This window comes from Buteo buteo, chromosome 2 (genome assembly GCF_964188355.1).
Source record: "Buteo buteo chromosome 2, bButBut1.hap1.1, whole genome shotgun sequence".
Classification (NCBI taxonomy): domain Eukaryota; kingdom Metazoa; phylum Chordata; class Aves; order Accipitriformes; family Accipitridae; genus Buteo; species Buteo buteo.
The window spans coordinates 10701736-10715381 of NC_134172.1; the positions used below are offsets into that span (position 1 = coordinate 10701736).

A 13646-nucleotide genomic window follows, 5' to 3' on the forward strand; every position below is an offset into this window, starting at 1 on the left:
TGAGCTGCTGGAATTTGGCAACTGTGGTATGATGTTATTATGAATTTTAAAGCATAACTAACCTACTGAATCATTTAGTTCTTGGCTGTTCATCTATTCACTAACATCTGTGCTGTGAAAACATGCATATATCTTTAAACATTGCTTACAGTATAGCCTGAAGATGCCTAAACTTCTAAATCTGACAGGGAGTCGAGATACCTGGAACTCAACCCAAACAGGCTACAGAAATGTTGGTGATGTCTCATGAAACTGTGTTTTCACATTCTCCTTTTTATTATTTAAGGTTCTAACCAAACTTGATAACAGTATTAAGTTCTTGTAATGACTCCCTTTAAAGATTAGAATTCAGGCATTTTTCACAATTCTTACTCTTTTGCTTACTGATATAAATCATACTTGCAGAGCCATTCTGTCTTTATTTATATTCCTTGGATGTATGTAATTAACGCAGTAGAACAATGTTATTTCATAGAACAATGTTCTATGAAATAAGTGGCAAGTCATTGAGATGCACCTGACTTTAGAAGTTAAATGGCCCATTTATATGTCCATAAATGCATATATACGCAGGCACTACCAAGCAAAACTTCAATGACTTAAGCTGCAGTAGAGTTTTCATATGAATGAACCATTCAATTCTTGATGGTCATATCTGAGGATCATCTCCTTCTACACAATATAAAGACTGATATTTATGTTTTGTATTGTACAGTAAATTAGATTTGAAATGTCTGTAACATCTGATATAGTCAGTCTGCGTTCTATGTGCAGCTGGTCATCCTCCCCCCCAACCCCCATCATGTGCATTAGTAAAGAGTCGTTTCTGCATTTAAAGTATTAAATAAAAGCTAATAACTACAGAGGGGTATTTACCATTTCTTTTTCTGCTTGTGTGGTTCCTTTGTTCCTTGTATGGCACCACTAATAGGATATTTGCAAGTTGAGACTAGCCATCTACCAAAGTCCTAATACAATTTCAATGACAAACTCGATCTAAACCTATCAGTAAATCAGACCTCCCAGTAAATCAGACAGCCAGAGACACATGTTAGCGAAAGACACCTTATGTTTGTCAGTTTTATTGAAGGCGTTTCAAACATTTTCATTATCACACATTTCAGAAAACACATTAAAACAAAGGATTTCAATCCAGCTGGTTCATAGCTTTGTCTATATATAGTTTATGAAAATATTTAGAAGTGCAGCAACATCTCATTTCATTCTTAGTTCTGGCTAATGAGAGTGAGCTGAAAATTCATCAGTAAGCAAAGTTCTTGAATGTTGAAGAAAATATATATTTTTTATATATATACACATATACAGGAAGAATTAACTTAGAAAGAATGATTAGTAATACAAACCAACCCTTGGCTCATTGAGTGAAAAAGAAATCATCATGCAAACCATCAGCAAGCAAAGGTCAGAGGTCGTTAGAGGCTCAGAAAAGGGGTTTCCCACATTGTCCCTGCAGCAGAGTCACAGTTTCCAATGATCACTTTTGTGACTATGCAACTGGGCTCATATTACTAGCTGCAACATCACAAAAATGACACTGGCAACCGCTAATTAGCTGGCAAAATAAGAATTTGTCCATTTTTAAAGTGAGCAGTGTTAGTAAATGCCATTGCACACAGCGAGAAGTGATAGCATAATAGATATATATTTTAAGCAAAGCCCTCACATGTGATGCTAATTATCTTTTAGCTTAGCAGTCCCTCTTTAAAGTGTAAATGTGCTCCCTCTGGGCTCAAGAAATATTTAATTACACATATCAGTGCATGACTAACAAGCTAGTCCAGAGCAATAATGATTGGTCTATTGTTCAAAATGAAATTAGGACTCCAGAAGCATTTAAAACTGACCAGTGGTTTCTGTAGTAGCCTCACCTCTCAGGGACTGTCTTTTGTACAGATTTTTAAAATATATAGAATAATTTCTTTTTGGCAATTTATACCTACATTATGAAAGTATGACAGATTATTCTGCAAGGTTTAATGTATCTGCTAGATGCAAAATCATCTAAAACACTGTCTGATACACAGTAAGAGAAATGTAAGCTTTCAGTTTTCAAAGAGACTTGCAAAATTTACTTCAATAAAAATTTTAAGGTCCATATTTCCACAGACTCTGGGCAAGGTAATTTTGGGAATCCAATTTTTCTTGGTGATGAATTATAAAAAATAGAGGGTTGGTTATGTATATGCTTAATTTCATATATGTATGTGAATATATAAATATACACACATATCCATATATATATACAAACACACTGAATGCACATAAAAACATAGATAAGATTAAAAGAAATGAGAGCAGCCCCTTCCTAGCACTACCCTACTACAAGTATGGTAGCGCTGTCAGACATTTATTTTGGGGGCTTTATGACTCAGCTGTCGTAATCCAGCAGAGTTTGTCCTTTAAATAGGTAGCTTTAGGTGCAAAACATGTATTGTATAAATTAATTCCAAATACATTATTTTTAGCTATAGTGCATTAGTTTTTTTGTCATTAAAAAACCAGCAACATCAGATGACCAAGAAAACTGAGATTCATCGACCTGCTATTGTGCATGCCAAAATTCCTTTTCAGGGGGAATTTTACTATGCATTCAGTATTATGAGTTCATTGTACAAAATCTGCACGTAGCAAATGATTACAGTACCCTACACTGGACTGTGAATACATATGAAATGAACACTCAGAATTCAATTAAAACTTAACAGGTTCATTCCCATACTGGCTTTAAATGCAAAGAATGGGAGCTCCACTACTTTTCTCATCTAGTTATAATTTTTCTTTTTCAAAGTATTGCACAACACTTCTTCAAGATGGCTATTTAACCCTTACACAATGTCACTCTAAGAAGTGCTTTCTTGGCGATGTGAACGGTGACTTACTGTAGATCTAATCCTGCACTTCATGCAGGGACCTCAATTCTTACTGAAGCAAGTCGGAGTCGAGGTGCTCCGAACTTCAGATGTCCTGGCTGTACAGGCTCATTTATAGTCTAGTTAGAATTGCTAGCAGATTTCCCACTAACTTCAAAAAGAGCAAAATCAGACACTGTGTTAGCTCCGTGCTGCAGCCTCACACAGCTTAATGGAACCAATTCAGAATTTTCACTACAGAAATTCACTACAGGCAACTTCCTCAGTACCGCAAGCAAAGGGAAATCAACCTATAAAAATCACATTGAAGTTTGAACCCAGGGAAGAAAACCTTGAAAATTTGATTACAATTTCAACTCCATCCTATGGCCGTGCTTCCTTCCTCCGGTACTGCTTTTGCATTGCGACTCTGTAGCATATCCTTATATTCTTAACTAGCCATAGCTCCTAGTGCCTCAGTACAGCTGTACTCCGTTACTTGACCTGCACCGTGCGAGATGACCCTCTGCTTTGAAAAGCCTTGCAATATGTACAAGAGTACTGACAGACGAAGGGTGGCATTTATTCCTAAATTTTTAAGGGTAAAGTCTTGCCAACAGGCAACTGTGCAACCAGCTCCCGCTGGATATACGCCAGCTTCTCCCCTCAGGTGCAGATGCGTAACTCCGACTGGCATCAGTCAGAGCTTATTGAAAGAAACAAGTTTGGACCTTTTGAGCACTGAGCCCCTTATAATCACTTTGGGGGGTTGTAGATAATATTGTAGTACAGAGAGGAAAACATGCGATCCCACAAGCCGCTTGTGGATTGAGAACCAACTCCCCAAACCTCCGGGAGATTCTTTTCATTAATCATAAGCGCATCGCTGTGGATTAGCTGATACATGCTAACACCTACACACGATGCACTGGGCATGGTTTGCAATCAAATGAAGATTATTTCGCTCCAGTATTTATCATGCATGGCTTTAATTTTCAAATTAAAATTTAGATAGACACAGCAAACATTAGAGAAGGTGGCAAGGACTTTCAAAGGTCTTGCCTTTGTATATTTGTATTTTAAAGCCACGTTGACTTTCTTTAAAAGTCCAGAGGGTATGCTTTGTCAACATTTTCATCTGTTTTCTCAAATTTCCACCTTCCTGCATCCAAAGAAGGTCTAGAGACCTCACTGTTTGATCCTTACGAGCAAACGCTCCCACGGGAATGCTGTTATTGCCATATGACTCCATCGTGATTTTTTTTTTTCAAGCGTGCTCATACTACATAATTTATTTGTGAGATTCCTGCAATAAGGATCATAGCGGGGGGTGACACAAAAAGCCTGGAAGTTGCAGAATTGATAAATACTTGGAAAACAAAAAAATACAGAAGCACTGAAGAGCTGTACAAAGGGAGCAAAGGTATCAATCTCTAAATGGGAAATGAGTATGTCTTAAAACCAGGCAACATCTATGTGTGAGACAACACTACACATCAACCTACTGCAGATTTTTGTGTTAGTTTAGCACCGTGGCATCACAGGCTGAGGAACCCCCTTTCAAACCAGAAATATTTAAAGGACAATTAAAAGGACTGGTTTAGTTCCTCAGATCTGCATAGTCTTAAACGAACTGTCATACTTTGTGCTTTACCTGCGGAAATCCAGAAGCGATCTTGTGGAAGTGGGAACCCTCTGATCGTTCCAGCTGAGGAAGTGGAACTGTGTCACTGTGCGGGTCTCGTTCGTCTGCAGGTTCTTCAGGTAGAAGCTCCTCACAAGGAAATCCTCACACCAGATGTGCTCAGAGACAAGGTTTACCTACACCCCACAGGGAGGAACAAATGGAGATCAGCGATTTTGGTTGCAAGCCATATCTTCAGGATTGGAGGTGTAAGATGTCTGGGATGAAGGAATCGCATGAAAGTTTTATTTTTATTAGCAAATTGGCCATTGCTGGGATTTTTTTTTTTTTTAATTTGGCAGTCAGTGTGGTTGTCAGGAAGGGGTTAGCTGCCACTGCTATTTTATTGAAAACATAAAAAATCCTCTTGACAATTTTAATGCAAAAGAAAAAAATAACTAAACTGAAACTTTATATCGTTCTGTGAATACAAAAGACACTGCCTGAAAATATGTTAGACTGCCAGTTGCTTTCTACTTGGAAGTGCCCACAATGCATTGCCCAGGCCATTCACAGAGATCTTAAAAATCTGAGTTGAATTCACATGAGAAGTGAAAAGTCAGTTTCTTCTGACTATCTAGAAAAGTCTTCTGACTATATCTTCTGACTATCTTCTTCTTTATATCTAGAAAAATAAGCATTAAAAATGCAGCTTCTTTGCAGAGTTCATCTTTTCAGAAAATGAGTTTGTTCACATTTTAGTTTAAATAACAATATTTCTTCACATTTTCCTGTTCTTCATATCTGGCATTGTGGTATTATTTTCTTCCTCTACTCAGCTGGACAACTGGCAAAATCTGACAGCCATTGTCAATGTTACATTGCAACAAAACTGGTGATATGATATTTTGGGCTAGAAATGTAAAGCAGAAAATGAAAATATGTATTTGTCGTTGTGACTGAGGCGAGAGGCAAAAATAGATAGCATTAATTACTAAAGCTATATAGAGGCTTTTCTATAAAGATATACATATGGCTTTCCTTAGGCAAAATTCACTAGTTCTAAAAATACTATTTTCCTATAAAATATAAATACATGCTTCCATATTTCAACCACTTGCAAAACCGTTTGAAAAACAAAATTATTGTCCTTATTTTCATTGTAATACTTGGCTCATTATTTACTAGGTTTTATTCAGCAGAAACCACCTTGCTATTAAAAACTGCACTTGAATTTTTTGCAAATCTAAAACTACTCGAAGGCACATGAAGAGTATTTAAGAGCCCTGAGCTCAGCCTCCAGGTTAGATCGGCTTAAACACCATTTTGCCCGGTATGAAATCACGCCATACACTTACTGTCACATTTACAACCAGATATTTTGTTTAGGTACCTCATAGATGTGGTAAAGGTTTGACCCTTCGTCTGGCCAATAGTGGTAGCACTGTTTGACTCCGTTTTCCGCGAGGGGTGTCAGCATGACAATAACGACACAGCCGTTCTCCCAGACCATCTGCAGACAAAGAAAGACACCGTGGCCACATTGTGACTGCCTAATTACTGCGTGGCATGTATAATTACTGCACTCAGACACACAATCAAAATTTATTCCATTCACAGGAAATTTATTTCATTTTCATTAGACACTTTTACTCTGCAGCTGCTTTCAAATCCCTGAATAAACTGGCACCATATTTTGCAGGCGTCCATGAAATATTTAAGAATTTCCAGCGATTTCAATTCGGGTCTTCCACAAAATCTCTCCTCATTCCTGGTACCATGTTCAGCTGTTTTTCTGTCAAACTTTTAGATCCACAAAGGGAACACTGAACGATGCTTGCAGAACACACAGCTATTTGCGATTTGATGTTTAATACTAAAGCACCATGGACCTACTAAAGTCGCACGTACTGAAACCTGTTTGTGTACTCAACCCTGTGTCTTTTTTACAGTTTGCCACGTAGCAAAAGGTATTAAAGTGCTGCATTGCTGAAACAATCATAAAAGTTGCATCTGAACAACAGTAATGAGGATAAGGCAGGAAAAATCCAAACCAAATCTGTTCTTCCAGAAACATTTCAGATGGAGAAATTGTCCCTCCAAAAGCACACTTATAAAAGATTTGTTGCAAATGTGCATTACTTTCTCTTTCTTCCTTCCTTTCTTCCCTTTTTCTTTCAATTTTCCTTTATTCCTTTCTTTTTATTTTTTCTTTTCTTTTCTTTTCCTCTTATTTTCTTTTCTTATCTTTTCCTCTTCTTTTCTTCTATCTCTTTTCTCTTCTTTTATCCTCTTTTCTTTCTTTTTCTTTTCTTTTTTCTTTTCTCTCTTCTCTTCTTATCTTTTCTTTTCCTTTTTTCTTTTATTTTTCTTTCCTTAACTTTTTCATTCTTTCTCTCTGCCTACTCCACCCCTTCCTCTTTTCTTTCTGTCTTTCCCCTTTTACTTTCCTTTTTTCTTCTTCTGGAGGTAGAAGGAAAGTCCAGCTCCTGCTGCAGACTGTGCACTCACAAAAGACAGGTACAGCAGGAACAGAGGAAAACAGTGTACCTTCACTACCAGCATGATTGCTTAATAATTTACACCAGCTACAGAGTAGGCTACAGGAATCCAGTGCATCCTCAAGTAAAGGATTTGTGGATGTCTCCCACAAACAGCAGAACAAGCAAAGATGCTCTGGTCTGGCATATCTCTGTTCCAAACACAGCTCATAGCTGAACAAAAAGGCTCCTATGAATTAATACCGAGCAGCATAATCACTAAAAACTGTTATTATTATGCTGTACATTGATGTTATATTTGCATACAACTTTCATTGTCTTTTTGCTAGCATATAAAATTACTGAATGAAGAGTAAACTGCTCTTTTTGTGAAGGGTTATGTTTATTTCACAGAAATATTTATAAGCAACTGTATTGACATGTAAATTTTGTAAACAAAAAAGGCCTTTGTCTAAACTGTGCAAAGATGAGATGATACATTCAATTCAAGGATTATTTTTTTTTAATTACATATCAAATAAAAAGGTTTCCCATTCATGGATAATGATGTTGTCTTCTCTTTTAAGAATAGCTTGCATATAGAGAAACAAATAAGATTTTTCCTCCTTTTTTTTTTTCATTTTGCAACATAATTAAAACAACTTTTAAAACCAGCTTAGAATTATTTAGAGAAATGAATCTAGGGTTTGCACAGAATAGGATAATTCATAATTTTGAACAGAAGTGGGGAAAAAATTACAGTGAATGTAATGAATAAATGTAATCTTTCTTATCTTCTTTTTTTCCCCTTAAAAGGATTTTTTAACTAAAAATATCTGTAATCCACTCATCCTCCTGTTAAAAACTCACAATGCGACAAAACCAGCAAAACTACTTTAAGTTGATAGAGAATTTATTTTATAGACAGATGTAGACTTATCATTTGTATCTTTCTTGTATTGCATTTGTTTTAGGCCACAGCTGGGAACCTTCTTTGTGTGTAAGGAAGATGGTACAGATTTCATTCATTCTAATGTAGTTTCACCTTTTTTAGTCAGCAATCAGACTAAGATAAGGATTCAAAACATGTATCTTACTTTAAAACTAGCCCCACTAAATCAGTACTTTCATCACATAACGATTTAATGTGTCTCTAGAAGGTATAGAAGCTCATTGAAGCCATTACGAAAATGAGGAGAAACACAGTTTTTATGAGTGTAATAAAAATACAATGATCTAGACCATAAACTAATCATCTAGCACTCTGCTTGTGCCACCCAAGTGTAACATTATAAAAGCCCACTCGTTTAGAGAGGAATCCTTACAGTTTGGCAACCCTGTTCATTGGTTCAAAGATACAGCATTTCATTAGAGAGGGGCTGTCTGCATCTCTGAAGATTTCATTAAGCATAAATCCAAATGAAAGTTAATTTAAACAAACAATTTCAAAGTTACTCTGGGGTATAATATTTCTTTTAGGTCATTGTGTGAAAATGTAGAAGTCAAATCTACTAAATCAAGAAGGCAATACAATCTAGTGCCGTCATCCCTGTCACAAGCAATTGTCATTGCATCTCCTGTGCTTACCATTGAGAAGGGATTTTCACTACGACTCACAGCCTGTGACTGGAGGACTACAGCATTTTCTTTGTTTCCTTGATAACTTAAATATTACACCATCAGGTTGTCATCTGGCTTTCTTTCCCAATAACGCAGAAGCTGGATGAGTCAAAGGCAGTTCACAGAGTTTTCTACTGTTGCCTAGGCACCACCCCATCTTTAATTTGGCGATGGGTTTTTCAGAAGCCCCATCTCCCAACACCTAATGCTTTGCTGTGCTCAGAGTGTCTAGACATGGCCACGTGCTAGAAAGTGGCCCCAAGGAGTGTGTCTTTGTAATTAATGAAGGAACAGGTAGCAGAGATCTGGTCTGCGCAACCCCAGTACAGCCTTCAGAGAAGCACCTCTGGAGGATGTTCAGCTGCAAATTCACAGTAATTCATGTGGTTCTGAACTTTGTATGCTTGCACAATAGAAATTAAGTCAATGCATGTGATATAAGAATAAAGAGAATATAAGGTCCTTGGGGCAGAGGTTTTTCTTTTTAGGTAGAGCCCAGCAAAAGTAAGCCTTAGACTCTAAGTGTCTATAAAAACTAAATATATAAAAATATTTATATATATAATATATATTATATAATACTAAACTTACTTAGATCACTTAGTACAGGCAGTTTCATGTTTATAATTTATGGTAAAACTTCCAGGAGAAGAAGAAATGTTGAATGGAGTCTTCTGAGTGGAGGTAATAGAGTCTCAGTTACATATAGGAGCTCACTACAGAGCTCTGCAATGCATGCTTTGCTGAAAAAGGAAGACAGTGTATAATTTTGTGTGACATGTCTACCTTCAGCCTATGTGCCTAGAGAGTAAGATGTTAATGATCTTTAATGAGGTTCTTCTGTACGCATCATTCTCAAAACATTTCTTAGACAAGAATAACACCATCCCATTCCATTTATTGCAAATTAAAGGCTGAATCCTGCAACCCAAAGATGAGCACTGCGTTTGACATCCGCAGGATTCCCTGTTGATGAAATCTGCCACGTGTAGAGACCTCATGCTGTGGTTACCCAGCATGCCAGTCCCATACAAAGGACTTCCACATTGGGATGAATTATATTTAGTACGAAGTACTCTCAAAGGAGCACAGAATTTGTTTTCAAGTAAGGAGAAAAATAAAGGTCACAAAGAGGAGCATCAGTGTTACAACACTGCCACAAATCTGATAAAACACCAGTTTTTGAAAGCTTATATTTTGAAATATCCTTGTTTACTAGCTTGTAAATAAAATGGTTAATATGAATCCCTTTATTTTTTTCAGACACTTCATCATTTTGAAGCTTCTTTTTATAATGAATGATCCTCCCCAAACTCCTTTTTCAATCATTTTCTTCTTTATTTTAGTGATGGGGAAATGACAAGATACGTGCTGCAACCAGACACTCTTCTTTTGAAGGGGACTGGTGAAGAAGTTTCTAAAATGTGATGATTTAAAGTAGAAAATAGATGGGATAATCAGTTAAATCCAGCCTGTTCACTAAAAATAACAGGCTTATCACATCAGCTGCTTTCTGTGAGAGATCTCCAGCAAACGAAAGAATTCACCTTTTCAGTCTTTTAGGCTTCCCTAATAGTTGGTAAATGCAACTATTTGGAAAAGCAGACAAACAAGCAAACAAAACGCAAATAATTTCTAATGATAATCAAAACTCAACATGAATAGACACTACTCCTACACCACCAACAAATCAAGGTACCAACCCTTGCTGGATCAGATAATATTCATCCCATTACATATCTTGAAAGTAATTAGCTCAACTGAGACTTCTTTCAAGTTCCCCATTGGAAACAGGAAACACTGTATTGAATGGAGACAGTCAGAAAATGTTTTTTTTCTGTAATATTTTAAAACCAAACCCCAATGTTTTAATGGGTTAAGAAAAGGCTGAGGGGAGGGGTGGAGGGGAATTTAGATTTTTGTTATCAACTAGAACTTCACAATGTATGCCAGTCAAAGAGCAACCTTTTTTGTGAAACACTTTGGTTGAAAATGACTTATTGTTTTGATATGAAATGGGTCAAATCTGGCAAAGTCAGAATTGCCATTTGCAAAGTCACAGCTGTGCCAGACAGCTAAGCAAATCTGTAGGTTGAAAACTTAATGATCAACAATCTATATTTAATTAAAAAAAATCTGACTCTTGCAGCTGAAAAAACAGCTTCAGAGAGGACCATATATAAGTACGCGGTCATTAGACTGGCTCCATGTGTTATGTCCCTGCTGTTGCAGCAACGCTTGTTTGGAAGTCAACGGGAAAGGCAAACTCAAGATGACTGTATGTGTTGCAATAACTTCTGCTTTCTCAGAGACACATAAACTGCTCTTATTCTTCTCAGTAGACTCCTAGCTCAAGGCTTATTATTAAATAATTTAAATATGAGTGCTATTTAGTATTGCAGTGCTGACAAAACCACATTAAGGAGGGGAAGACCACCAAAATCACCGGTAAATAGCTTTTCACTTTAGTATTGGAAAGGTGAAAACTAAACAATAAAGGGATAGAAATTTTAAAAGGACCACTTCTGAGTACCTTCTCCAACTGCAGTCATAATTAGAAGTGAGCACGGTAAACGCACACTCCTTTACTGAACGACTATGGAATTCCTAATGCTATATTTATTTCACGTGGCTTGACAAGTTACTAGAGCTCTAGGGGCTGCTGTTCTGTGCCTTTCTCTCCCTTGCTGTTTTTCTTTTATTAAATTAAAATATGCATATTTTACACATTGAATTGCTTTGTGTCGCTTTTCATCTGCTCTTCTTTCTGAAGGTGAGAACTGATTAGACATGCAGGAAGTCCCATTCCAGGCAAGCAAAATAAAACTTGGGAATCAAGACTGCTTGAAAGTGCTGTGTTCTGCACAGAAGAACAAAATGCAGAAAAATAATTTAATCTGTAAATTAATTTCAGCACTCACAAAATATACTGAACTGGGAGCACAGAAACCAGCAATTAGAGCAGGGGAGGGTTTGGTAAAGTTGTTCTTACTCAGCCCATGGGCTTGGAACACCGATTTTGCAGGGAGACTCATTCACCTACAGGGACATGGTCTTCTGCCCACTGGGATTTGCCCTCGGAGATCACTGATGACTAATCCTTTTTACACAGGAAACAATCAACTGACAGTATTTTGTATTTCTTTTGTTGAATTCAAAAACTGGAAGAGAAAAGCTAGTGCTGCCAAACAGACATGCAAAGATTTATCACGTCCTGAAGACTGTGACTCAGGAACTGGGTTCTTAACATGCTGGTGTGATCCTGGGAGGAAAACAACAGTCAGTTTTTGAACTGAGTCTGACAATATACTCCTGAATATGGGTAGAGAAAAAATATTTTGAAAATAGTTTTAGATGAAGAAATGGAGGATTGAGGGCAATGAAAAGCAAATGGCAACCGAACTCCTTGGCTCAGATTAGGGCTCTGGTCTTTACTCTTGGGACTCTTTCTGCACTTTACATTTAATACTCTTGCAATAAAAATAGAAAATAATCAAAGGAGCAGAGATGAGGTCTTCCCACTCCCTGTAATCACATTAGTGTAAACCTCCACTCCCTTGAGCCTTCTTTTTGTTTGTTGGCAATAGATGCCCAGCTGTAACAAGAAGGGTGAAGAGCATTCCCAATTTCAAGAGTATTTAATGTATTGGCAAATAGTGGAGGAAAGACAGGGAAATGAAAAGCATGGGTTTGATTCAGAACATGTAGGATGAAGCTCGCTCTTGCTTCCTGGAGGAGCATCCTAACCACAAAGGGGCAGCACCTGGAGTCTGCCTTCCTGGTCCTTGTCCCACTCAGTGCTGTTCATGAGTAGTATCTGCTCTGTCATCCCTGCCAGACTGGAGCCCTTCAGTTATATAATGTTCATATACTTATTAATTATGTCAGTCATGGAGGGATGACATCACAGAAACACAACAAATACAAAAATATCTAACATATGTGGTTTCATTCTCTAAGGCAACTAAAGCACATCCTCTTAAGTCACTTGGCAGGGACTGCCTGATCCCTCCCTCTATTTCACTTAATATGGTTAAATAAAAAACCCATGAAAATGCACTTCCCTCCAAAAAGGGGGAGGGGAAGGAACGGCAAATGTGGGTAGATTTATGAAAGCAAGGCATAATGTGGGGTATTTTGCTGAGGGAAAAATTATGGCCTCCTACAGAAATGTCCATTTGGAGACAATGAACCTTAGCAGACATGCAATTTATAAAACTAGCATAATTAAGAACAATTTTTCAATGCAAGGACAGTTAGTTCTAAATATCCTAACTCCTAGGAATAGTTTCTTGCATATTATCATCCCTCGCTTCTAAGAATACTTTGCAAGTTAAGACATGTAGTTCATGTCAAATACTTCATGGAATTATAACCCAGCACATACAGAAAATAATAAAATTTTATGCCTCCAGAATTATTCACAACATGGAACTCCTGCTGCGAAAACTTGTTATAGATCAGAAATGTTCTACATCCTCTTTCTTTTGAATTATGTTCAAAGTGATGTTGAATTTTAATAGCATTATGTGAAAGAGCTGAGTGAAATCTCACTGAAGCTGCTGGACAAAATCATCACCTTTCATTCAAGATAAATGTAAGAAACAAGCAAACTCTTTTATAGAGCCTGATAACTGAAATTACATAAGTTATCATCAAAAACAAGAGAAACGTGAGGCATATGGACCCATGAGTTTCTCTAGAAACTGATATGCTTAATGCAGAGAGAGAGGCATTAATCAAGGCAAGATGATTAATCCAGATAAGCAGCAAAAATGTGTAAAAGGAATAAAGAAACCACCAGCACAGCTCGACAAACTAGCATTGTGATCCTGGTAGAAGAAAAGCTGAAAGAGAGGTTGGGGGTAAAACACTGGTTTGGAAATGAGGTTCAGAAAAAAAGAAGTTATTGCCTGTTATTTGATTCTGCCTTTGTTCAAGGAAATAAAACTCTGTACTTTCTTTGTAAATAAAATGGAACTATATCAAAGCAAAACCCTATCCTGAGGATGAATTCTCTTTCCAGCTGAGACGAAAACAACCCACAGACCT

The 13646-nt window shown here is 37.1% G+C and overlaps 1 protein-coding gene across 1 annotated transcript in view; it reads right to left on the reverse strand.

Moving 5' to 3' along the window:
• PTPRN2 (protein tyrosine phosphatase receptor type N2) overlaps positions 1-13646 on the reverse strand; it is a 662435-nt gene that overhangs the window by 26690 nt on the left and 622099 nt on the right. The window contains 2 exon segments of the mRNA XM_075022535.1: positions 4525-4691; positions 5888-6007. Of these exon segments, the coding sequence (XP_074878636.1) occupies positions 4525-4691; positions 5888-6007 (287 nt within the window).